The sequence below is a fragment of the Pseudoliparis swirei genome, chromosome 15, assembly GCF_029220125.1.
Source record: "Pseudoliparis swirei isolate HS2019 ecotype Mariana Trench chromosome 15, NWPU_hadal_v1, whole genome shotgun sequence".
In the NCBI taxonomy this organism is placed as follows: Eukaryota; Metazoa; Chordata; class Actinopteri; order Perciformes; family Liparidae; genus Pseudoliparis; species Pseudoliparis swirei.
This window is the reverse complement of record NC_079402.1, coordinates 1,606,029-1,632,633: the sequence shown is the minus strand read 5'-3', so window position 1 is coordinate 1,632,633 and position 26,605 is coordinate 1,606,029. Positions and strand designations below refer to the sequence as shown.

The 26,605-nt window shown below is 46.3% G+C and overlaps 1 protein-coding gene across 2 annotated transcripts; it reads right to left on the bottom strand.

Annotated features, from left to right (window-relative positions):
- Positions 1-726: 726 nt before the first annotated feature.
- Positions 727-26,129, bottom strand: ythdc2 (YTH domain containing 2). 2 transcript variants are annotated; one of them, XM_056433344.1, is made up of 32 exons: positions 26,025-26,129; positions 25,590-25,644; positions 23,280-23,445; positions 23,070-23,160; positions 22,689-22,885; positions 21,533-21,735; positions 20,925-21,091; positions 20,540-20,642; positions 15,392-15,548; positions 15,021-15,128; positions 14,801-14,916; positions 14,365-14,500; positions 13,839-13,965; positions 12,807-12,872; positions 11,968-12,146; positions 11,789-11,885; positions 11,520-11,607; positions 11,034-11,114; positions 10,588-10,670; positions 10,409-10,514; positions 9,861-9,980; positions 9,438-9,710; positions 9,193-9,319; positions 8,395-8,600; positions 7,977-8,166; positions 7,323-7,411; positions 7,091-7,210; positions 3,849-4,000; positions 3,571-3,742; positions 3,278-3,490; positions 1,680-1,862; positions 727-1,282 (listed from the first exon to the last, which is right to left on the bottom strand). In XM_056433344.1, exons 3-32 carry the CDS (start codon positions 23,437-23,439, stop codon positions 1,217-1,219), a joined length of 4,176 nt encoding a protein of 1,391 aa, XP_056289319.1. In that variant the 5' UTR covers positions 23,440-23,445; positions 25,590-25,644; positions 26,025-26,129; the 3' UTR covers positions 727-1,216. The 2 variants fall into 2 exon arrangements, with proteins under 2 accessions (XP_056289319.1, XP_056289320.1); XM_056433345.1 differs by having other exon boundaries at positions 3,278-3,487.
- Positions 26,130-26,605: the final 476 nt, after the last annotated feature.

Genomic DNA, 26,605 nt, shown 5'->3' with positions numbered 1-26,605 from the left:
CCTCAAATTAGAACAAAGTAATTATTGTCTGTGATAATAGTCACGGCTGTGTAATAATGATCGCCTCAGTACTGCGTTTATCTCATTATTAGATGTGATTGGCTTCACTCAAGCGTACCTGCTCTCACGCAATCAATTTAAATGTCTGTTAAAGAAGCAATATCTCAGATATGAGGTTCACTTTAATAGAGAAACTGACTTAATCCTGACAAACCTCACCAGACTTGATCTTTTCCGGAACAATACCTTTTTGTTATTTATTTTTTTTAATGTAAAAATGAATAAACTGTACAATATTAAGTTTCTAATTAATTTATAACAATCATTTAAAGTAAAAGTATGTGGAATTGATGACTTCAGTAACATAAAGCAGACACGCTATGTTCATTTCTTAGGTTCATACATGTTTACGACAATGACGTTCCGTCTCTTTAAGAGCCTGGTCCGCTCTGATTGGCTAATAGCTCTCAAGCTGTGGGAGGTGTATTCTAATGAGGAAGGAGATATCTGAGTGTTTTCTAATGTGAACAGCCCACAACAAACAAACTAAAAAGAGCTAAAAAGATATTAACATATTAAATCTGAGCTTCTTTAATTCCTCCTCCACCCTCCATAGTTAATATAAGTTTATTTTTCTTATGGTACAAAAGGGGACAAATGTTTTTGAGCTTATTAACATTTTCTATTCGCTGCTTCTTCTTCTTTGGTAGTAAATCACACGACGGCTTTAAGGTAAAATGATGGTTTATTTTGTCTGAATCCGACAACACGTTCTTGTCTCTGCATGCAGCAGCAAACTGGAACAATTCAAAATGCCAACGACAAATATTCAGATTGTTTCTGCCGGCAATAGTGTCATGAGAGCTTTGCACACGTCACTCAACACCTTCATCACACAAACCTGGAACTGTAGCAGCTTCTGAATACGTAACACATGTCATCCCTTCTTATTAAGTCAGACCCGACTAACAGACATTTCACTGTAAACATATTTGATAAGAACTCGAGTACCTTTTCTTCAATAAAATGAATAAAACCTGACGGAGAACGTATTAAATAAAAACACAGGAACATTGAGTCCCCCATCGTCTAATGGAGCTCGTAGTGCAGTCCTCGTGCCGGTCAAGGAAAAACAGACTTAAAACATTTAAGATCGGGTATAAAAATACAAGTTTTCTTTGCGTATAGGATGTGTGTGCGTGGTTCTGCTGCTACCTCACTGGACCGCGGAGGCTCTGTCCCACAGCTGCAGCAGCTGGCTGCCGGCCTGGGGCTCCAACTCCTGCAGGAGATCAGAGAGAAGAGAACAATGAGACGAGGTTTACAAGAATGAAAACACAAGACTGTCCCTAGAGATCAGAGAGAACCAGGAAGAAAAACAGGAAGAGAAACAGGAAGGAAACATGAGAGCTGAACGTTAATGAGATATTTTAATGTTTCAGTTAATTATCATCAAACACCAGAAGTTAAATGTTCACCTCGTCACCTCCATCTTTGAAGTCTTTAGCTCCTGATGTTCAATTGATTATAAAACTAACAGACAGATTATTAAAAAGTAAAAAGATCGATAGTCACAATAAACATCACCAATCACAGCAGCAGCTCCACCAGGAACCAATGTGATTGGCCCAAACCCTGAACCCTCAAACCCTGAACCCTGGTGTGTGTGCGTCCTCCACCTGTCCGTCCCTGCTGATCTGGACCTTCTTGTTCTCGTTCCAGGGGTTGAGGATGTGTTGGGAGCCCTGGAAGTGGAGGCTCTCCTTGTGGATCCACTCCACGCTGAAGACCCCCCCGAGCCCCATGAAGCCCCAGTCCTGGCCGCTCTCCTGGCTGACCACCGACGTCAAGCGGGCGTAGCCCTGAGGAGAAGAGAGGAGAAGAACTTGAGTTGGTCTTCTTGAAGACTCCTGAGGATAGAACCTGAAGGAGGTGCAGCCCCGGTACCTGGAAGTGTCCAGAGCCCCAAACATCATGAGGAACGTCAAGAGGAACCTCATGAGTAACATCAAGAGGAACATCAAGAGGAACGTCAAGAGGAACCTCATGAGGAACGTCATGAGTAACATCAAGAGGAACCTCATGAGTAACATCAAGAGGAACGTCAAGAGGAACCTCATGAGGAACGTCATGAGTAACGTCATGAGGAACCTCATGAGTAACATCAAGAGGAACCTCATGAGTAACATCAAGAGGAACATCAAGAGGAACCTCATGAGGAATGTCATGAGTAACATCAAGAGGAACGTCATGAGGAACCTCATGAGTAACATCAAGAGGAACCTCATGAGGAACGTCATGAGGAACCTCATGAGTAACATCAAGAGGAACCTCATGAGTAACATCAAGAGGAACATCAAGAGGAACGTCAAGAGGAACCTCATGAGGAACGTCATGAGTAACATCAAGAGGAACGTCATGAGGAACCTCATGAGTAACATCAAGAGGAACGTCAAGAGGAACCTCATGAGGAACGTCATGAGTAACGTCATGAGGAACCTCATGAGTAACATCAAGAGGAACCTCATGAGGAACGTCATGAGTAACATCAAGAGGAACGTCATGAGGAACCTCATGAGTAACATCAAGAGGAACCTCATGAGTAACGTCATGAGGAACCTCATGAGTAACATCAAGAGGAACCTCATGAGTAACATCAAGAGGAACGTCAAGAGGAACCTCATGAGGAACGTCATGAGTAACATCAAGAGGAACGTCATGAGGAACCTCATGAGTAACATCAAGAGGAACATCAAGAGGAACCTCATGAGGAACGTCATGAGTAACGTCATGAGGAACCTCATGAGTAACATCAAGAGGAACCTCATGAGTAACATCAAGAGGAACGTCAAGAGGAACCTCATGAGTAACATCAAGAGGAGCATCAAGAGGAACCTCATGAGGAATGTCATGAGGAACATCAAGAGGAACCTCATGAGTAACATCAAGAGGAAGATCAAGAGGAAGATCAAGAGGAACATCATGAGAAACATCAAGAGGAACATCATGAGAAACGTCATGAGGAACATCATGAGGAACATCATGAGGAGCATAAAAGGAACATCAAGAGGAACTTGAGTTGGTCTTCTTGAAGACTCCCGAGGATAGAACCTGAAGGAGATGCAGCCCCGGTACCTGGAAGTGTCCCGAGCCCCAAACATCATGAGGAACCTCATGAGGAACGTCATGAGGAACATCAAGAGGAACCTCACGAGGAACATCATGAGGAACTTGAGTTGGTCTTCTTGAAGACTCCTGAGGATAGAACCTGAAGTACCTGGAAGTGTCCCGAGCCCTGGACGGAGAAGACCAGGATGATGGCGCTGTTCTCCAGGAAGGCCTTGGTGAGCTTGGCCTCGTTGCTGGGCGTGGTGGACCAGATGCCTTTCTGCTGAGAGATGTCGATGTTCCTCACGTTGCTGCTCTTCATGATGAAGTAGCGCACGGAGGAGAAGAGCAGCTGGGGAGGAGACGCTGGCTTTGTGGTCTGCTGGAGGACAAACAAAACCAGCGTGGAGAACTGGACCCCCAGACAGGAAGTAGTCACATTAATCATCTCCGTGTGAATACCTTCCCCGAGGAGGAGGAGCAGGGGCTGAAGGAGGGGCTGTCCAGGCTCACGGAGCAGGAGGAGCTGCCGGAGGACTCCTCAGAGGCCGGCTTGAGGGGCGTGGAGGAGGCCTCTTCTCTGTGCGGGGCTTTCCCCTGGAGGAGGCTCCAGGAGGCCGGCACGCTACGAGGCCTGAGGGGAGCAGGGCAGGCACAACGGGTTGTTGTTGCTTCAGAAGTTCAGCATCTGGAGAGGACTGCTCCGTCTCTAAGCTCCCCGTGCATCACGGCCTCCTTACTTGTCGTTGGTGGTGCTGGGGGGCAGCTGGGGGCCGTTCCTGGAGCTCTTCATTGAAGCCTGGGGCCCGTCCTCAGAGGACATGGGCCGGGGCCGCTGGCCGATCCCCGTGGGCTGCTGCAGGCCCGCTGCCTGCTCCTCGGCCGCCAGCACCTGAGGAACGTCATGAGGAACGTCAAGAGGAACGTCATGAGGAACGTCATGAGGAACGTCATGAGGAACGTCAAGAGGAACGTCAAGAGGAACGTCATGAGGAACGTCATGAGGAACGTCATGAGGAACGTCAAGAGGAACGTCATGAGGAACATCAAGAGGAACGTCAAGAGGAACGTCATGAGGAACGTCAAGAGGAACGTCATGAGTAACATCAAGAGGAACATCAAGAGGAACGTCAAGAGGAACCTCATGAGGAACGTCATGAGGAACCTCATGAGTAACATCAAGAGGAACCTCATGAGGAACCTCATGAGTAACGTCATGAGTAACGTCATGAGGAACGTCAAGAGGAACCTCATGAGGAACGTCATGAGGAACCTCATGAGTAACGTCAAGAGGAACCTCATGAGGAACGTCATGAGGAACCTCATGAGTAACATCAAGAGGAACATCAAGAGGAACGTCAAGAGGAACCTCATGAGGAACGTCATGAGGAACGTCATGAGTAACATCAAGAGGAACGTCATGAGGAACCTCATGAGTAACATCAAGAGGAACGTCATGAGGAACGTCATGAGGAACATCAAGAGGAACCTCATGAGGAACATCAAGAGGAACGTCAAGAGGAACATCATGAGGAACGTCATGAGGAACATCAAGAGGAACGTCAAGAGGAACATCATGAGGAACGTCAAGAGGAACGTCAAAGGAACGTCATGAGGAACGTCAAGAGGAACGTCATGAGGAACGTCATGAGGAACGTCAAGAGGAACGTCATGAGGAACGTCAAGAGGAACGTCAAGAGGAACATCAAGAGGAACGTCAAGAGGAACGTCAAGAGGAACGTCAAGAGGAACGTCAAGAGGAACGTCATGAGGAACGTCATGAGGAACGTCATGAGGAACGTCAAGAGGAACGTCAAGAGGAACCTCATGAGGAACGTCAAGAGGAACGTCATGAGGAACGTCAAGAGGAACATCAAGAGGAACATCATGAGGAACGTCAAGAGGAACGTCAAGAGGAACATCATGAGGAACGTCAAGAGGAACGTCAAGAGGAACGTCATGAGGAACGTCATGAGGAAAGTCATGAGGAACGTCATGAGGAACGTCATGAGGAACGTCATGAGGAACGTCAAGAGGAACGTCAAGAGGAACGTCATGAGGAACGTCAAGAGGAACGTCAAGAGGAACATCATGAGGAACGTCAAGAGGAACGTCATGAGGAACGTCATGAGGAACGTCAAGAGGAACGTCAAGAGGAACGTCAAGAGGAACGTCATGAGGAACGTCAAGAGGAACGCCAAGAGGAACATCATGAGGGCGTCAAGAGGGCGTCATGAGGGCGTCAAGAGGAACATCAAGAGGGCGTCATGAGGCGTCATGAGGCGTCAAGAGGAACGTCATGAGGGCGTCATGAGGCGTCAAGAGGAACATCATGAGGAACGTCAAGAGGGCGTCACGAGGCGTCACGAGGCGTCACGAGGAACGTCAAGAGGGCGTCATGAGGGCGTCAAGAGGGCGTCAAGAGGAACATCAAGAGGGCGTCATGAGGAACGTCAAGAGGAACGTCATGAGGAACGTCAAGAGGGCGCGTCATGAGGAACGTCATGAGGAACGTCATGAGGAACGTCAAGAGGGCGTCAAGAGGAACATCATGAGGAACGTCAAGAGGAACGTCATGAGGAACGTCAAGAGGGCGTCAAGAGGAGCGTCATGAGGAACGTCATGAGGGCGTCAAGAGGAACGTCAAGAGGAACGTCAAGAGGGCGTCAAGAGGAACGTCATGAGGGCGTCAAGAGGGCGTCAAGAGGAACGTCAAGAGGAACATCATGAGGAACGTCAAGAGGAACGTCATGAGGAACGTCAAGAGGAACGTCATGAGGAACGTCATGAGGAACGTCAAGAGGAACGTCAAGAGGAACATCATGAGGAACGTCAAGAGGAACGTCAAGAGGAACGTCATGAGGAACGTCATGAGGAACGTCAAGAGGAACATCATGAGGAACGTCATGAGGAACGTCAAGAGGAACATCATGAGGAACGTCAAGAGGAACGTTAAGAGGAACGTCATGAGGAACGTCATGAGGAACGTCATGAGGAACATCAAGAGGAACGTCAAGAGGAACATCAAGAGGAACGTCATGAGGAACGTCAAGAGGAACATCATGAGGAACGTCATGAGGAACGTCATGAGGAACGTCAAGAGGAACGTCAAGAGGAACATCATGAGGAACGTCAAGAGGAACGTCATGAGGAACGTCAAGAGGAACGTCAAGAGGAACGTCATGAGGAACGTCAAGAGGAACGTCAAGAGGAACATCATGAGGAACGTCAAGAGGAACGTTAAGAGGAACGTCATGAGGAACGTCATGAGGAACATCATGAGGAACATCAAGAGGAACGTCAAGAGGAACATCAAGAGGAACGTCATGAGGAACGTCAAGAGGAACATCATGAGGAACGTCATGAGGAACGTCAAGAGGCGTCATGAGGGCGTCAAGAGGAACGTCAAGAGGGCGTCATGAGGAACGCAAGGGCGTCATGAGGAACGTCAAGAGGAACGTCAAGAGGAACGTCATGAGGAACGTCAAGAGGAACGTCAAGAGGAACATCATGAGGAACGTCAAGAGGAACATCATGAGGAACGTCATGAGGAACGTCAAGAGGAACGTCATGAGGAACGTCATGAGGAACGTCATGAGGGACGTCAAGAGGAACGTCAAGAGGAACGTCAAGAGGGACGTCAAGAGGGACGTCAAGAGGAACGTCAAGAGGAACGTCATGAGGAACGTCATGAGGAACGTCAAGAGGAACGTCATGAGGAACGTCATGAGGAACGTCATGAGGAACATCATGAGGAACGTCAAGAGGAACGTCATGAGGAACGTCAAGAGGAACGTCAAGAGGAACGTCAAGAGGAACGTCATGAGGAACGTCAAGAGGAACGTCATGAGGAACGTCATGAGGAACGTCAAGAGGAACGTCATGAGGAACGTCATGAGGAACGTCAAGAGGAACGCCAAGAGGAACATCATGAGGAACGTCGTGCTCGGGCGCGTTAAGGGGAACCAGAGGTGTGACCTACAGACACCAGGGTCCGGATGATGGCCTCATCTTGTTGGGACCAGGGCTTTGAAGGACAGCGGATCCTCTTGATGAACAGGTTCTGCCACTTCTGCCTGAGTTCAAACACCAGACCTGCAGCCTGAGGACACAGGACACAGGACACAGGACACAGGACGTGAAACGAAGCGGCGAGGAAAGACAAATGCTTCAGACCACGGACAGAAGAAGTGACGTGGACATTGAGGCCTCACCTCCTTGTCCAGGTGGAACACGAGCCAGTCATCGATCCTCATCTCAGACAGCTCCTCCGTCTCACTGTCACTGGCGTCCCCCGAGCCGTCTGGACAGAAGGACACGAGAACACCTGCTCAGCAGGGAGCAGGTACCAGGAGGATGAGACCCGAGGGACCCGATGAAGGTCTCTTCCCGGGATGTGAGGAGGACAACCAGATGTTCAGAGTGCTTCAGCAGAAACAAAGCTCCTCTGAATGAGCCGAGTGGTGTCGGGTTACACCTCAACACTCACCATGTTCAAACGGAGTCAACACACAAGATGCTTCTTTCCTTCTCCTTCGTTTTCATCACTTCTTCTTTTCTTCTTCTTCCTCTCCTCCTCCTCCATCTTTTTTTCTTCTCTTTCTCCCTTCTTCTTTTCCTCCTCCTTCCTTCCCCTTCTTTGTTTTCCTCACTCTTCTTCTTTCTTTCTTCGTCTTCTCCCTCTTCTTCCTCTCCTCCTCCTCCATCTTTCTTTTCTTTTTCTTCTTATCCTCGTCCTTCAGGGTTCTGGGGCGGATGCTGTGAGCCACCAGGGGGTCTGTGAGGTTCTCCAGTGGTGGTTCAACCAAGTCCTGGTCCTCTTATAATAGATTCTGTGTGTGTGTTTGTTTACTTGTGTGTTTGTTTACCTGTAGCTCTCTGTGCAGCGGGTTCCTGCAGGGCGGAGCTGGGCAGCTTGGCGCAGCCTCCGAACACGGCCACGGTGACGGAGGTCATCACGGAGCAGCAGCGGACGCTCGCCATCCGGTGGCCTCGGCTCATCTCGTCGTAGATCAACCAGTCGGTGGGCAGGGCCTGGGCCGGCTTAGCGATGCCGTTCTGAACACACACACACACACACACACACGAGTAATGATCACGTGCACAGAGCCGTGGCTGCAGAGTGTAGTGCAGTTCCCTCCTCTCTGGCTCTCACTAAAGCTGCGTTCAACACAGCAGCGTTGCGAACTATTAGCGGGATATATGTATATAACGTGTTCAAAACGTGTTCATAACGTGTTCATAACGTGTTCTTAACGTGTGATAACTCGGCGTGGTCTTGCTCACCTCCTTCGGCTGGGCCTGGTTCAGGATGGAGGTGGGGTGGAAGTGGACCTTCTTCTCCCGGTTGCTGGAGAACAGCGAGGTCTCCTGGTCGATGTGCACCAGGTTGGGGTACATGCCGGCCACCAGCGCCGCCTTCACCACGGCCCAGTTCTCAGAGTTCAGGTTCACGTCCCGGATGTCGCTGCCTCCACGGGCTCGCACGAAGCCTGGAACAACAACAACAACAACAACACATGTGTTTACTTCCTGATCAAGTCCTTCAAACGTGAGATTCAGCCAATACTGACTCCATTATACGTTTATACGACAGGACCTATTTACTGTGATTAGTCTTTCAAAATAAAGGTCACGATTGGTTTTGGATCTATAGTGTGACCGCGTGGTTACAAGAATGCATTTAGGAACGTACCACATTAAGGCCATGAGCTCTTCACCTTAAATACACTCAAATACACATAACTCTTCACCTTAAATACACGTAACTCTTCACCTTTAATACACGTGTCACTTTAAACTGACTTCCACTTGTTAAATGTTTGAAACCTTCCCGTCTGTGCACTTCTCATACTTATAATAATATTTTTAAATTACCGCTCTGTGTTTATTGTTCATGTCGTTGTCTATCACTGCCCGCCATGACACATCCCTTGTATGTGAAATTATACGTGGCAATCAGAAGGCTCTGATTCTGGTCTAATGATGTCATTCTGTCCTGTGGAGCGCCGTGAAGCCGCCTCCGCGATAGAGGTCCAGTACGAGTGTGAGTGCGTAAAGCATAAAGGTGAGAGTGGTACGCACCGATTGCTCGGAGCTGCCCCAGCAGCTGCGTCCTCATGCCCAGGATCATGTCCATGGTGGCCTGCGACAGGAAGTTCTTCTCGCAGAAGGACCTCTCCCAGCCTTCACTGCGGGCTTTCTGCCACGCCTGCCGCCACACAAACACACATGGAGGTCAACAAACGACCTCCATTCAGCTGGGGACCCCACTTCATACGTGCATCATGCGTGCCCTAAATAACTATGTGAATGCCCCCCCCCCCCACCTGGAAGGCCCTCAGCAGGGCCATGTGGTCGCTGAACGAGGTGGAGGTGAAGCACTTGCGGTTGTGCAGCGCGGCTCTCTTCTGAGACGCCTGGGCCGGCAGCACGAAGGGGTCCCGGTAGGCCAGCGTGCAGGCGATGGTCAGGATGGGGTCCAGGCACTTGAGCACCACGGCGCACAGCACCATCTTGCCCAGGTGGGGCTCCACGGGGAGGTCGGCCAGGTGGTAGCCCAGGTCGGTCAGGTCCTCGGACTGGTCCATAGCGTCTATCGTCTGCAGGGAGAGGAGAGGTTACGCAATACCAGGACGCTGTGTGGGTGTGTGGGCCTTCTGTGGTTGTGTGCATGGTAGCATTTATTGTGTATATCGTGGTATTTCTTGTGTACATAGTAGTATTTATTGTGTACATGGTAGTATTTATACCTTTAGCATCTGCACAGCGTTCTTGATGGCGTGTGCAGCCGGAGGCTGAGGAGCTTTGGACAAGAACTCAGCTACTGGACACGAGGAGGGAGCCAGCAGCTTGGTCTGCAGACACAGTTCCTAACACACACAACATGACATAGTATATATAAATAAATAAATAATTATATATATATAAATAAATATATATATACATACACAAATATATATATACATTTTTATATAAATATATATATTATTTATATATAAATATATAAATACATATATATAGTTATATATATACATATATAAATATATATATGTATATATATAAATATTTATATATATACATATATATATATTATCACTATTACAACCTGTAGCATTGTGTTGGTGCCCATCGAGATCCACTCAATTATCTTAGAAATCCTCAACAAACACAAACGTCTCTGACGGCCATAGCAGCCATTGTTCTTCCTCTTATTATACGAGTGTGTGTGTGTGTGTGTGTGTGTGTGTGTGTGTGTGTGTGTGTGTGCGTGTGTGTGTGTGTATGTATGCGTCTCTACCTGCAGCGGCATCCGCAGCAGCTGTGGAACCTGGAACTCCAGCATGTTGTTGAACCGGAGTCGACTGAAGAGGCGGAAGCAGATCCCAGGTCTGCAGCGGCCGGCTCTGTGGACCAATCACACGGTCCGTGGACTCTTTAACTCTTTAACATTCAGACCAGAGGATCAAGTGTCGTTACCTTCCCTTCCGTTGCAAAGCGCTGGCCTTGGAGATCCACACCGTCTTCAACATGGACACATGGCTGAGGGTATCAAAGGACTTCTACGAGAAGAAGCACATGAGGAGCTCATTAGAACCACCAGCGTGAACCTGGATCTGCTCTTAGACCTCATGCTAGACCTCATGTTAGGCCTCATGTTAGGCCTCATGTTAGACCTCATGCTAGACCTCATGTTAGGCCTTATGCTAGACCTCATGTTAGACCTCATGTTAGACCTCATGTTAGGCCTCATGTTAGGCCTCATGCTAGACCTCATGTTAGACCTCATGTTAGGCCTTATGCTAGACCTCATGTTAGACCTCATGTTAGACCTCATGTTAGGCCTCATGTTAGACCTCATGTTAGACCTCATGCTAGACCTCATGTTAGACCTCATGTTACTCTGGTCCAGTGAGGTCTCGTACCTCTTTGACCTTCCCCGAGTCGATGACGAAGATCACGTCGTTGATCGTGATGCTCGTCTCAGCGATGTTGGTGGAAAGGATCTGAGAGAGGAAAGTAAACATCATGAAGTGAGTTTCATAAACATGGAGAAGTCCATTCACAGGAAACCTCCTGGTTACAGCTGCTAGTCTGTAACGTGCTTTCACAACTTCAGATTCTAGTTCATGACAATAACGCTGTATTCAAGAAAAATATATAATTGAGGTGGTAGGAGAAGAAGAACAACAACAACAAGAACAGAAAGAACAACACCAAAAACAAGAAGAAAAGGAAGAAGAAAAACCAGAAGAACAACAACAACAAGAAAAGGAAGAAGAAGAAGAACATGAAGGAGAAGCATATAGTTTCCATTCAAAGTGACCCCTCCTGGTCACCAGCTCCTGGTCTCAGTGCAGCAGGATGTAAACATGAGGTGTGTGACTGGACCTGAGACACAGGTGACTCACTATTTTCCTGACCCCAGGGGGAGAGTTCTTCATGGCTCTCTTCTGATCCAGAGTCTGCATGTCTGAATGTAGCGTGAACACCTGGAACCTGAGGGAGACGACAGACACTCAGTCTACTGACCATGAGCCACGCCCACAGAGGCTCACTCTGAAACATGAATCCAGGACCAGGTCTACGCCTAGACCCGAAGAATCATATCACAACACCGTGAGGAACATCATGTCATGATGACATCTCAATACTATAGCTGCATGGTGTCCAGGCTCACCTGTCAGCGTGGCTGGAGAACCTCTTATCGTCGTACAGGATGCGGTCCCTGAGGGACACGATCACATCGTATCCAGGAAGAAAGACCAGGACGGCACCTGAAGGCCGGCAGGTAAGAGCTGCGTTAAATAAACAGTCAACAACAAACAGCTGTTGGTGGAATGCAGTGCTGAGGCTCACCTTCACTGGTGGTGGAGCAGATGTTGTGCAGCAGGTCCATGATGAGGTCCATGTCCACCTGCTCGTCATCGAAGCTGTGGTGGTAGAGTTTGAGCAGCTCCTGCTCCTCAGCACTCATGTCGGCACCCTCAGCCTGCAGCAGAGCGGACTCGTCCGGGCTGCTCCCCTCCCCCAGAGGACTGAGGCGGGACAGGGGTCACACACACACACACACACCAATGAACAGGGTTCACACGCATGGTGACCAATGGGTGTCCAGGACTTTAAACTAAATTTCCATGACCAAAAACATTTAGTGAAATCTCGTGAATGAATGAGAGACAATAGTTTCATTAAAAGAATAAACATGCATGTCTTTTCAAGTTACGGTGCGTTCACTTGCAGCGCGGAAAATGTGCGCTGCGAGTATGAAAGAGCGTACGCCGGATTGTTTTTAGAGACGGCATTCTTTTAAAAGCATATTCATTATTTAAAACTCAGCGTAAATGAACATATGAATATAAAAAACATTATTTTATTTTCCAAGGAATTTTTCAGGCCTGGAAATAACCATTAAAAAAAATTCCATGACTTTTCCAGGTTTTCCATGACCGTACGAACCCTGAATAACTAAAAGAGTTAAAGGATCCTTAATAAAATGGAGCAAATCATTTCCATATGGCCACAAATACAAATGCAGAAAGGAGGAATATCTGATATTCGACATTGGTGTTAAATATATTGGAGATTCATCTTTATACTGAACATTCAAGAAACTCTTTTTTAAACACCCAATAAACGGAGTCAACAAGCCGATGACTCCGTCTCCATTTTCTTAGTTAGTTCAACGTTCGACTCACATGGAAGACTTGAGTAGGTCCATCGCGTCGGCCTGCTGGAAGTGTTTAGCGAAGTCTAAAGCGGTCCTGAAAAGAAAAGAACAAATGTGGTGGTTACAGTCCACGTCTACGGGTCAGAGCTCAATAATCAGCACAGAGAGACTCACGACTGGAAAACACAGAAGGATTAACAAATTAATTAGACTGAAAATGAGGGCGACGTCTGATTGGCTACAGAGAGGTTTATGTTGAAAACACGCATTTGAGAATCGAGCCCCAGCAGAGGAGTCTCAAAAACACACAAACAGATGTAAAGCTATTCAAACAAATGCACAACAATCCATAGAGATGCAGAAATGTATTTGTGATTGTTCTTTTACATTTCTATACATCGTAATTGTTTTTTACGTGTGCATTGGAGTATATTTGTGAATTGTTCTGTGTGCGTTTGTAAATGTTATATATTTGTGAATTTAATATATTTGTGAATTGTTCTGCATTTATTTGTAAATTTAATATATTTGTGAATTGTTCTGCATTTATTTGTAAATGTAATATATTTGTGAATTGTTCTTCGTTTATTTGTAAATTTAATATATTCGTGAATTGTTCTGCATTTATTTGTAAATTTAATATATTTGTGAATTGTTCTTTGTTTATTTGTAAATTTAATATATTCGTGAATTGTTCTGCATTTATTTGTAAATTTAATATATTTGTGAATTGTTCTGCATTTATTTGTGAATTTAATATATTTGTGAATTGTTCTTCGTTTATTTGTAAATTTAATATATTTGTGAATTGTTCTGCATTTATTTGTAAATTTAATATATTTGTGAATTGTTCTGCGTGCATTTGTAAATTTAATATATTTGTGAATCGTTGTGCGTGCATTTATTTTGTTTGCATTTATTGAGACTGATCTTTCCCCAGACGTCCTGCTGCCTTCTTCATGTCAAGGACAGTGAGAGGAACACAGTTTCAGACTCACAGTAAATTGTAATGTTACGTAATTCAACATTACGGCGTAACGTAACGAGGTGGAGGTCCTACCAGCCGTTGGATGCCTTCATGTTGATGTCCGCCCCCATGCTGAGCAGCTGCTCCATCTGCGTGATGAACCCTCGAGCTGCAGCCACCATCAGAGGCGACGCCCCCGTGTCGCTATGCCTGTAGTCCACTAGGGGAAGAAAACAAAGCCCTCGTGAACCGATACCGCTATCCATAGAAGATCAACACCGTTCTCATGTCTGTGCGGTGAATGTCAAGTTACAACCAGGAGATGATTAGCCTAGCTTAGCATAAAGACTGGCGGCAGGGGGAAACAGCTAGCCAACATGCTGAAATACACTAATACCTCAATAGATTGCATTGGGGAGTTACTGGCTGCCAGCAGGTATGGGCAATTCATCTGGAAATATCTATCTAGCATATCAAATAAAGGTACGTGAAATGAGGGATGAATTACATCACAGATGTTACCATAGTAACAGACTTAGATGGGACCACTTGCACAATGATTTTCCTTCTAAATGGAGTTTAAATGCCACATTTGACAGAAGGAGCGATGTCCCCGTACCGCTCACGCTCTCGTAGAGGATGAGGTTGAAGAGTTGGATGAACACATCCTGGTCTTCGTTGAGGAAGATGTTGGAGATGCACGAGTCCATCTCCTTCAGCAGCCACGGCTCCAGCTGCTCCGCCTCGTTCTCAGCCTGGGACACGAGGACAACGGGGTTCACGCCTCGCTCGACTAACCGGGTGAAACTCTCAGAGACGCTGAAGTGGACCGGAGTAAACGAGCGAGGAGTCCAACCACAGGGCCGCGGAGAGGCACCTTATCTTTGACCTCCGAGACGTCTCCGTCCAGCTTCAACAGCCATTGCTCCAAGGTATTTACCCCGGATATTGTGCACGTGATACTGTGCACGTGATTGTGTTGGTTTACCAGTGTGACTGTGCACGTGATACTGTGCACGTGATACTGTGCACGTGAGTGTGCACGTGTTGTTTACCAGCGTGTCCAGGGCGCTGCCGTCCTGCAGGAGGCCCGCTGCAGACACAGAGCTCCTCAGCTTCTCCTCCTCCACGGCGTTACACCACTCCGTCAGACACTTCTGCTTCTTCTCCTCTGAGGACATGAAGACAAGATGGAGGACATGAAGACAAGATGGAGGACATTAAGACAAGATGGAGGACATGAAGACAAGATGGAGGCTGTCTTGATGTCTTTACTTCTCTGGGTCTCCTCTTTGTATTTCTTCATGTCTTTGTTGTTGAAGTCCGTCAGCATCAGAATGTCTTCCAGAAAGAATTCCTTCACCTCGAACTGTCTTCCTACGACTGGACACACACACCAACACGCTTCATTCATTAATCATTAAATATAAATAAATAATAATACTGAAAATAATAATAAAATTAATAATAATACAATATAAATAAATAATAATAAAATAATAATAATACTTAAAATAATAATACAATATAAATAAATAATAATGAAAATAATAATACAATAAATAATAACAATAAATAATAAGAATAAATAATAACAATAAATAATAAAATAATTAATAATGATAATAAGAGTTAGGAGGACGTACGGTGGATAACGGGGCAGGAGCCAAAGTACTTCAGGAACAGATCGATATCCAGAGCTGCACTGGACAGGATCAGCTTGAGCGTGGGAATCTTCTGCAGCACATCCCTCATCTTGGTGAGCAGGAAGTCGGTCAGACCGTCACGTTCATGCACCTCGTCCTGGTAGAAGCACAGCAAGTCACTTAAAGGGTACCTGTTGTGATCTCGAATGTGTAGCCAGATCAAAAGATAATGTGTTTCTAAAGGTTATTCATGCACTGACGGTCCAGTATTCAATAACAATACGTAGTTTAGGCTGTTCAAAGTCCCTCAACTCCGACAAGCTTCATTGCACTGGTGCTTGAATATGGCGCAGGCAGTGGTGTATAGTAACGAAGTAGAAGTACTTCGTTACTTTACTTAAGTAGTTTTTTTGGGTATCTGTACTTTATTTTACTACTTATATTTCTGTTTACTTTTACTTTTACTTCACTACATTTTGCAATGAAAACTTGTACTTTTACTCCGATATATTTCCCCTGAAATAGTATCGTTACTCGTTACTACGGAAAAAAATAATCATGAGAAACATCGGGGACTGTTGTGGAACACACCGCAGCGCACCTGAACGCAGCACATCGGGGACTGTTGTGGAACACACCGCAGCGCACCTGAACGCAGCACGAGCACCAGGTTGGGGATCAGTGGTCCTTGCCGCGTGTTTTCTCTTCCCAGTGATGCCCAGGATGCTAGCGAGCGAGCGGCTACAGATACGACTCATTTCATGTGGAGCAGCAATGGAAGCTACTCGAACAACCACGGGGACCAAGATCAACGTCCGTGGCCATATTTGGGCGAACTCTTTTCTTTTGTCGGAGTGAAAGTTTCTTCCTACCGGATGAAGTGCCTCTTATGCTGACCGAAAGCTACGGAGATATGGCCTTCAACAACTCACCAACCTCAGGAAACACATTGAGGTCAATTAAGATTAATCCCATGAGCCGCAACGTTAATGTTTAGTCATCATAAACCTGTTAAGATATCTAGCAGCGTTATCCTCAGGATTGGAGTAAGTTATATCTTTGGCAGGAGGGGGGGAGACAGGTGTCTGATTGTCCTACGCATGTTGTACGTTAGGCTAACGTTAGCTAGCTATCGTCAATTAAATGAGACAATCAGCGTGAGTGGAGCAGACGGATCTCTAGCGAGTTAATGAGCTGAAGAAGTGTTGACAGTTGTGAGAATTTGTTGATTTGAGTCGTCTTAGCTATAATATAATGCTAATCATTACAGCATTATTATTATTATTTGTATTAATATTATAAGAGTGACGGTCCAGTAATGGCGATTTATATTGATTTGGGACTGTTGTTGTGTTTAACTACAGAGATACAAGTACATATTCACAAATCAACTCTGGATGCACGGACAGTGCATGAAACTAAATGTATAAACTTCAAATTAAAACAAACTATTTTGTACAAAACTTTAGGTTGGGGTCATGACATGTTAGGAAGTGTTATTAATTCTATCATGTCTGTAATACTCTCACTTTATTTCAGGAATGGACTACATCAAGCAGCACATGGAAGAACCCTCCCTACAGCTAGGTGATGCCACCAGGTCCAGTTCATCTGATGAAGAGGACTTCTTCGTCATCTCAAGCGCATGACAGCAGCAAACAGCTGGATGGAGACGTGGATCACATTGACTTGCTGAAATGCTTCCCAACTGTGTGCTGCTGTCTGTGAAGCTAGACACACTCTACCTGCACCAGGGCCTGTGAAGCTAGACACACTCTACCTGCACCATCAGGGCCTGTGAAGCTAGACACACTCTACCTGCACCAGGGCCTGTGAAGCTAGACACACTCTACCTGCATCAGGGCCTGTGAAGCTAGACACACTCTACCTGCATCATCAGGGTCTGTGAAGCTAGACACACTCTACCTGCATCAGGGCCTGTGAAGCTAGACACACTCTACCTGCACCAGGGCCTGTGAAGCTAGACACACTCTACCTGCATCATCAGGGCCTGTGAAGCTAGACACACTCTACCTGCATCAGGGCCTGTGAAGCTAGACACACTCTACCTGCACCATCAGGGCCTGTGAAGCTAGACACACTCTACCTGCATCCAGGGCTGAAGCTAGACACACTCTACCTGCACCATCAGGGCCTGTGAAGCTAGACACACTCTACCTGCACCAGGGCCTGTGAAGCTAGACACACTCTACCTGCATCAGGGCCTGTGAAGCTAGACACACTCTACCTGCACCAGGGCCTGTGAAGCTAGACACACTCTACCTGCACCAGGGCCTGTGAAGCTAGACACACTCTACCTGCACCATCAGGGCCTGTGAAGCTAGACACACTACCTGCACCATCAGGGCCTGTGAAGCTAGACACACTCTACCTGCACCAGGGCCTGTGAAGCTAGACACACTCTACCTGCATCAGGGCCTGTGAAGCTAGACACACTCTACCTGCACCAGGGCCTGTGAAGCTAGACACACTCTACCTGCACCATCAGGGCCTGTGAAGCTAGACACACTCTACCTGCACCAGGGCCTGTGAAGCTAGACACACTCTACCTGCACCATCAGGGCCTGTGAAGCTAGACACACTCTACCTGCACCAGGGCCTGTGAAGCTAGACACACTCTACCTGCACCATCAGGGCCTGTGAAGCTAGACACACTCTACCTGCACCAGGGCCTGTGAAGCTAGACACACTCTACCTGCACCAGGGCCTGTGAAGCTAGACACACTCTACCTGCACCAGGGCCTGTGAAGCTAGACACACTCTACCTGCACCAGGGCCTGTGAAGCTAGACACACTCTACCTGCACCAGGGCCTGTGAAGCTAGACACACTACCTGCACCAGGGCCTGTGAAGCTAGACACACTCTACCTGCATCAGGGCCTGTGAAGCTAGACACACTCTACCTGCATCAGGGCCTGTGAAGCTAGACACACTCTACCTGCACCATCAGGGCCTGTGAAGCTAGACACACTCTACCTGCACCAGGGCCTGTGAAGCTAGACACACTCTACCTGCACCATCAGGGCCTGTGAAGCTAGACACACTCTACCTGCACCAGGGCCTGTGAAGCTAGACACACTCTACCTGCATCAGGGCCTGTGAAGCTAGACACACTCTACCTGCACCAGGGCCTGTGAAGCTAGACACACTCTACCTGCACCATCAGGGCCTGTGAAGCTAGACACACTCTACCTGCACCAGGGCCTGTGAAGCTAGACACACTCTACCTGCACCACCAGGGTCTGTGAAGCTAGACACACTCTACCTGCACCAGGTGAACGGCTCTTCAGCATCGCAGGACTCGTCTTCAGCCCCAGAAGAGCGACACTGAAATCTGTCCATTTTGAAAATCAACTTCTTTTGAAGATGAACAATACATTTTTCACTTTAAAGTGATGATTCTGGTTGTTACTTTTGGTTCTGCTTTTATCTGTGTTAATCGTGTTTTTATATTTTTGTAATTTCATAGTATTCATATATTGCTAAGTTCATCCGAGCTCATACTCCTTGTTCATGGCGGCCACAGCACCCAAACAAATAAACTTCATAATTCTAAAAATTCTTACCCTTTGTTTTTTTTATTAACAGCATTTACTTTTACTTTTACTTTCAATACTTAAGTACATTTAATATCAGAAAATTACTTTTGATACTTAAGTACAAAAAAAATCAGATACTTTAATACTTTTACTCAAGTAGTATTCTCATAGGTGACTTTTACTTTTACTTGAGTAATTTTCCAGTCAAGTATCTTTACTTTTACTCAAGTATGACTTTTGGGTACTTTATACACCACTGGGCGCAGGTGGTGTGACGTCACATCGTTGAGAGATCGACAGCCAGCCACAGCGGATGTGTTCAGAAACCAATGTAAACAACGTCGAGCGCTCGCAAACAGATGCTGAGAACTTGATAATAATATAGAAAACGGGCGAAATATGGACGATGAAAGATTGTCAGATTCAGCAACTGGATACTTGTATGAACCATTAAAAGCAGACTATAACCCATTTAGTTAATTGTGACAGCGATGATAGCGATGATTCTGATGAAGTTGATGCCGAAGGACCGCCGGTCCAGATGCTTCACCGTGCGGACCGTGCACGCAAGTCGGCGGACGTTTGGTGCAGTTGTGGGAAATGTGTGCCACAGAAAACAGACATAGAGTGCATTTGTTGTAAAGAACACGAACTTATGTCCGATGATATCGTGACATTAGACCTCATCTGCTTCACACAAAAGCGTGAGCTTGATAGCTACATCGCGCATAAGCCAGCGCTGGAGATGTCTTTCATTGATGCAATGTTCGGCCGACATGTTCGGGGGTGCTAGTGACTTTTTCTTTGCTCCGTCCGTCCCGATGCGCGCAAACCGGTGTCGGGAGCTCCGCGGCGCACGAGACGGCGGGCAGAGGACTGTCAGCGCAACACGTAGAGACAGAAATGACGTGCTTCTGCTGTAATGTGGCGCTATAGAGAAAGTGACAGGGGGGCGGGCCCATTTTTTTTAATGTCATGCGATCTACCAATACTACGCCGCGATCGACTGGCAGGTCGCCGCGATCGACGTATTGAGCACCCTGATATAGATTGTGTAATTCTTGAGGCCACCGATCTATCCCAAGAAGCAACGCGTGTAGAAGTGGCTCCGGATTGGCTGAATTCCTTTCAACGACTCTACGTCATAGTGACCTCTGACATGAGTAAATAACTGGCAAGATGTCTGCGCCCTGAAGCGTTCACGGACTCGGAATGTTGACAAAGAAATGTAAAGCCTCGGGCTATGCGTGACTTGTTGACAATAGCGGCGGGGAAAATATGATTTATTTGATGCGCCGAATGGATGTAGCACGTTGTTGTTTTTGACTACAGGTACCCTTTAAACAACTCTAATCAAACTGGGAGCTGAAACACATTTTAAAATGGAACTTAAGAGTTAATTAAAATGTTGCTGCCCTCTAGTGGTTGAGCGGAGACAGGACCCAGTGACGCCACTGCTGGGTGTGGTTACACACATTTCAATCAGAGAGGGCAGCAAAACACTGATTTTCAGCCTGCTGTTACAATCCCAGCTTCGTGCATGCTGGACTACAGAGTTATCATGATGTCATGTTATCTATGGTCTCACCACAATGACATGTGTGACCGTCGTCAGGCTGGCGTCTCCAGCCATCAAAGTTCGGAGCAGCACTCCACTGGTGCAGAAGGTCAGCAGCGTCTTAGGCGAGACCCTGAAGTCAACAGTTACATGTCAAGCATGAAGAAGAGCAAATGTTGGAGAGGAAAGTTTTTTCAAAATACTTTCACTCTCCAAACCAGACATTCAGTAACTTCGGTTCAATGTGTCCACATAGCGCTGCCTGTGTGATGAGTGTGTTCCTCCCTGAATGGTTTTGTGGTGCACGCCCTCTTGCAGCCCTTTGGAATCAGCTCTGTAGCTCCGGCCTTGAAGTGAACTAGTTCTTCTCCTACCGGGGTAAAGGATTAGGAGAACAGCTTCCGGTCTGACGTACCTGCTCTCCAGCCGGATGTGGTAACCGACGGTCTGGCCCACGCTCTCTCCTCTCTCCGCCGCCACTCTCTCGGCCACAGCGATGGCGGCCAGCCGTCTGGGCTGAGTGCAGAAGATCCTGCAGGGGTCTCCGTTCCTGCTGCACTCGTCCAGCAGGAACTGCGGGATCTGGCCGACGCACACAGAGACACCGAGCTAACCGACGGCTCCGACCCATGAACGCTACTCAATACACTGATCCAGTATCAGGAGATTAAGCTCCTTGTTTTAGTGGCACAATATTTCTAAAAAGGAAAATGTGGGATTCAGGGAATTGGTTTCAAATTCTCTCAAGAGTTTCCCGTCTGTATCTGTCAACTGTCGAATAAATGAGACAATAAATAAACAATAAATGAGACAATTATGACAAAAAAACATGTATAAAAAAGGCAGAAACAAGACTGAGTGTTAGCATGTGCTAATTAGCACTGAAGACAGAGCACAGCTGAGGCTGGCGCTTGTTGAAGACTCAGAGGACCACGAAAAAGACGTTGGATTATCTTCTTGTTTGTACGTCTTAAAGTGCCGGTGGAGATGTGGGTCTGGACCAGAGCGTTCGGGCTGACCCACCTGTGTCGTCTTTCCGGAGCCGGTCTCTCCCACCACCAACACGACCCGGTTTCCTCCGATGAGCTGGACGATCTCGTCCTGGCGCTCGTGCACGGGCAGCGCGCTCCGGAAGCTGTCCAGCTCCGACGGGTTCCTCCTGCGCGGCACCATGGGGATGCCGTTGTGTATGCGGCCGCTCGCTCTGTTCCTCTCACAGCTGCCGTCTGAGGGACGGAGGGGAGGGAGACAACGCGTTTGTTGATCTTTACATCTTAAAATGCTTTTTAATGCTGACGTTTAGTCCTCCAGATGCAAATTCAAAGGAAAGAGGTCATCAGCAGACGAGCCTCAGATCTGTTTTACCTAAATTCCACCAGCATGTCCACGTCTCAACCAGAGGAAACAATACACATGTAATTTGTCTTTTATGCAAATCGATTTACATTCATACACCGTAGACACAGCTACAGGGACACATCGACCAGGGCGGGGATCGAACCACCAACCCCCTGATTGAAAGATGGACCTGCTCCCCACTGACCCACTGGGTAGCAGATTTAACTACAAATCGGAATGCCGTGGTGCATCCCTGTTGTGCTGTAGTTGTGAGGACTTTTGGGGGTTTCTTTCAACATAATCATACAAACATGTGCAAAGGAACGTTGAACATCGATAAAGGTTTCCCTCGTGTATCCCAGAGAGGAAAGACTACAGTAGATGGGCAGTACAGACAGTTCTGCCATTGTTTTCTCAAGGAATGGATATTTACTATAACTCACTGAAGAGACATCATGTAAACAGACACACACACACACACAGGGTTCTTACACATTTTGGCCAATGGATTTCCAGGACTTTAAACCAAATTTCCATGACCAAACTGAAATCTCGGTATAAACATGAAAAATTTAGAAAATTTGCCGTATACGCCGGCTTCTATTTTGAGCGTCTTTCTTTAAAAATCATTCATTATTTCAAACTCGGCGTGAATTAAAATGTGATAACACATTTCCATGACTTTTCCCAAACTTGTATCATTTATGTTTTTTTCCATGACTTTTCCAGGCCTGGAAATGAAAATTTTAAAATTCCATGACTTTTCCAGGTTTTCCATGACCGTACGAACCCTGCACACACACACACACACAAAAACACACACACACACACAGACACTCACCAGATTCTGCAGCAACAGACACAGCATTTTTGTTGGTGGGCTGCATGTCGCTGCGTTCCTTATTGCTGATGGGGAACCTCTGAAGGAGGCTGCGGATGAAATACAAGGAGTTGTGGGAGACCGCCAGCGGCATGTTAGGCCGGGGTTTGTCGGCGCCGCTCTTCTTCTTGATGGTGAGGAAGCGAGTCGGTCCTTTCCTGAGAGCGAGAGACATGGCTCACCATCAATATACTTGTTCAAAATGATTCAAGCCCCAAAAACTGGTCCAAAGATATCAGAGTGAGGGCGTTCTGTCAGGTGTATTTACACCTGGCATCAGAATACAGCGACAGCGGAGCCTACAGTACCTCTTGTGAAGGACTCAAGTCCTCGGATACGTACCCTTTGCTCTTGGAAATGTAACCCAGGGACTGAGCCATGCGATGAATGAAAGCCCGCTCGGTGCTGGACAGCGAGGAGGGGAACTCCATCTCTGCTCAGCCAAGGAGAGGAAAATATTAAGATGAGACTCAACTACCTCCCTGTACCTCATGTGATTTCACAATAACTCATGTTAAAACAGGTGAATTGGTGATATCAAACTTGATTTGCCTCTCTGGTCACTGTAGTGGAACCTCTCCAGCGAGAGGTTCATCGAGATCTTGACTTCCTCGTCGATGTGGATGTCTTTGAAGCCTTTGGAGGCGGAGCCATGGTGCCGGGAGTGTTGGCTCCTGGCGGGTTTGTGTGAGGCTGAACCAGCACTGGACATGACGCACTGCAGCACAGCCAGAGGAACACTCGGGTTTCAGGAGGAACATCAACGACGTTTCGTGAAGCCCAAAATCACAAATTAGCCTCAGAGGGCTAAACATACCTCCCAAAACAAACGTTACCGGGGAGGAAAAGAGGAGGACCTCTCTCCCTGGATGTTGTTGGGGCTATTTATTTAGACATTTGTATTTAGTTTTATTGTAAAGTAATATTGATTATTCATATCTTATTTAGGTTATATTTTGATATATTAGAAGAGCGAGAGAGAGAGAGAGAGAAGAGCGATATATTAGAGAACAAATTCCAGGTAGGTGAAAACCTACTTGGCAATAAATACAATTCTGATTCTGAGCTTTTTTCTCCTGATAGTTTTAGTTTAGTTCATTATGATTTTCGTTTAAATATATTTAGTTTTAGGGTTCACTGATTGCGTAACACTGGGCACTGTGGACTTCAGGACCAGCATGCACCTGGGTGGCCTGTTGTTTCTTACCAGCAGACGCAAGGCAGTGTCAGCACTCAGTTTGTTCTTGTTTGTTTCGTAAATAAATTATAAGAATAATGGAATAAGGAGATGGAGATTACTTCCTTTTGGCTGCGTCAACTCAAACGGTGCGTCAGTGGCAATTAGATTTATAGATTATAGATTTATTTGGACAAATGGCCACTACACATGTCACAACACATTCAATGCATAAAGTATTCAAATGATGAGTAGTAAGCAGAAAAATTATGGAAAAATGACACATAACTGTATGTCACCACTAAAGTATAGCTTCTCTATTTGAGAGGCTGGAGTGGTGAAAATGATAAAATCCTCAATCAACTGTGTCGACCATTACGAGGAGTTTATGTTCTAGTAAATGATGTCGAGGACTTAAAGCCCCAACGGAGCTCAACAGTTCAAAGTGATTGTCGTGGTGGCAGCCAGCCATCAGCTTAATCTCCTCACACCTCACACACTGAGTCATTCTCTGGCACCACAAACTGTCTTCACTGAAGATGTGTTGCTCCCGATGGCTCGACCAGCCAGAGATCACTGTTTAGAGAGAGACGATCTACAACCCGTAGAAAGCAGAAAGCTGAGCGTGGAGCAGCCGCAGCACAACGTTTGCTTGAGTCGAGGTATCAGCGCTCGAAGCAAGAAGACGTGATGCGCATCAGATGTGATGGCGAATCGGAAAACCTTTGGCCAAGGTCATAAAACAGAGAACACCCATATTCTATGAGGCGCCTACCGAGTGTGGCAACCCACTACGTGATACACCTCTTCTATTGGAGGTGACACACGCTGGTCTTGAAGGAATGGGGATCAGCACCAGTGATGAGAGGCACACCACCACCCAGCTCCACAGCTCCACAGCTGTCACTGTATTTAGAGTATTTATGCACCTTCACAGCCCTTTTCTGATGGAGAACTGAAAGTGAAACTTATCAAAGGCCTCTTCAAAGCCAAGAGAATCCATTTAAAGACATGCGTCATAAGTTTCACTTTAAAGTTCAGTTTCATGTCAGAAAAACATTCTGAATACAGCACGGAAATGTAGTTTTTGTTAAGTGTCAGTAAAAGGCGTTGCTGCCACAGCAGTACCATTTATTAACAGAGACTGTGGAGGAGAACGTCACACAACACCAGACTCTCTCTATCTCTGCCACACATTTAATATTTATTTAACTGCAATTGTTGTTATCAAAGCCCAAGAGACCATTGTCTTTATTATCTTGGTTGTTGGCTTTATCATATTTATGTTTTCTTTTCACAGTCTGTACATTCTCAAAATGAAAAGTGAATCGCTCTTTTAAAAAGAGTGTATTTGCATTATTATGCTACTATATTATTGTATTATTGTTATAGTTCTAAATGTATAAATGATATCTCATTTGTGTCTAAATGTTATTCATTGTTGGTGTTAACTGTTTGCACTTTATTACTTTTATTATTACAAACTTTATGTCGGACAAGAGACAAACAAACTTTCTGTATGTTCCACAAATGGAAAATTGACAGTAAAGATGACTGACTTTGTATTGGTGGCACAAAAACAACTTTAAAATGACAATAACATTGTAGTTATGCTTACAGACTTAACTGCTACATGTCTGCTTAATAATAGACAATGAAGTATGTGTGCATTGTGTAATTCTCACCAGACTGTAAGGACTATCAAGTGTGGCTTGGGGTCAAAGGTCAGCGAACAGGCTGCTGTGTGGACAGAAGGAGAGAAGAGTTAATAACGGTGTTTATGGGAACGTTGGTTGGATGACGAGAGACTCGACAGGGAAACATCACAGTGAAGTTTAGTTTGACAAACTATCATAAACTATACACTCAACTAGTGTGGTTTCACTAGACAAACACTGAGCTAACTAAGAGACTAGAACAAGCATTGTTAGCTTTAAATAAACCTCTCCACAAGTAGCTCGTGTGAGCCATTTCACCGGTAACGTTAACATAGTACTAACGACCCGTTAGCTAGCTTTAAGTTACACTTAGCATGAGATACGCAACAGGGCAACGCGACTGTAGCGTCTTCGTGTCCAACTTTGTACTGAAACGAACAAAAGCAGGTCACGTTACTGTACTTTGACTCGTGAAGTGCTCCGGCAGTTCTCTCACACGTCAAGCATCCTTGTCACATTGAAGGGACGCGAGAGCTTCCGCGTGTTTTCTCCTTTTCATACAGCTATGGTGTCTAGTACCGCCAATAACGACTTCATCCGGTCTGACCCCTTCAGAATAAAATGAGGGAGCGGAAGTCGCTTTTACGAAGCTATAATTCGGGTTGTCGCGTACCTCCAACAACGACTACATCCGGTATGACCCCTTCAGAATAAAATGAGGGAGAGGAAATCGCTTTTACGAAGCTATAATTCGGGTTGTCGGGTACCTCCAACAACGACTACATCCGGGACGACCCCTTCAGAATAAAATGAGGGAGCGGAAGTCGCTTTTACGAAGCTATAATTCGGGTTGTCGCGTACCTCCAACAACGACTACATCCGGTACGACCCCTTCAGAATAAAATTAGGCAGAGGAATTCGCTTTTACGAACCTATAAACCGGGTTATAGCCCCAAATTACGATGTGTGAGAGGCTGCAAGGGCTTCAAGATAGTGTAAAAACTGCTGCAACATGTCACGTTAATATGGCAACGTCTGAAATA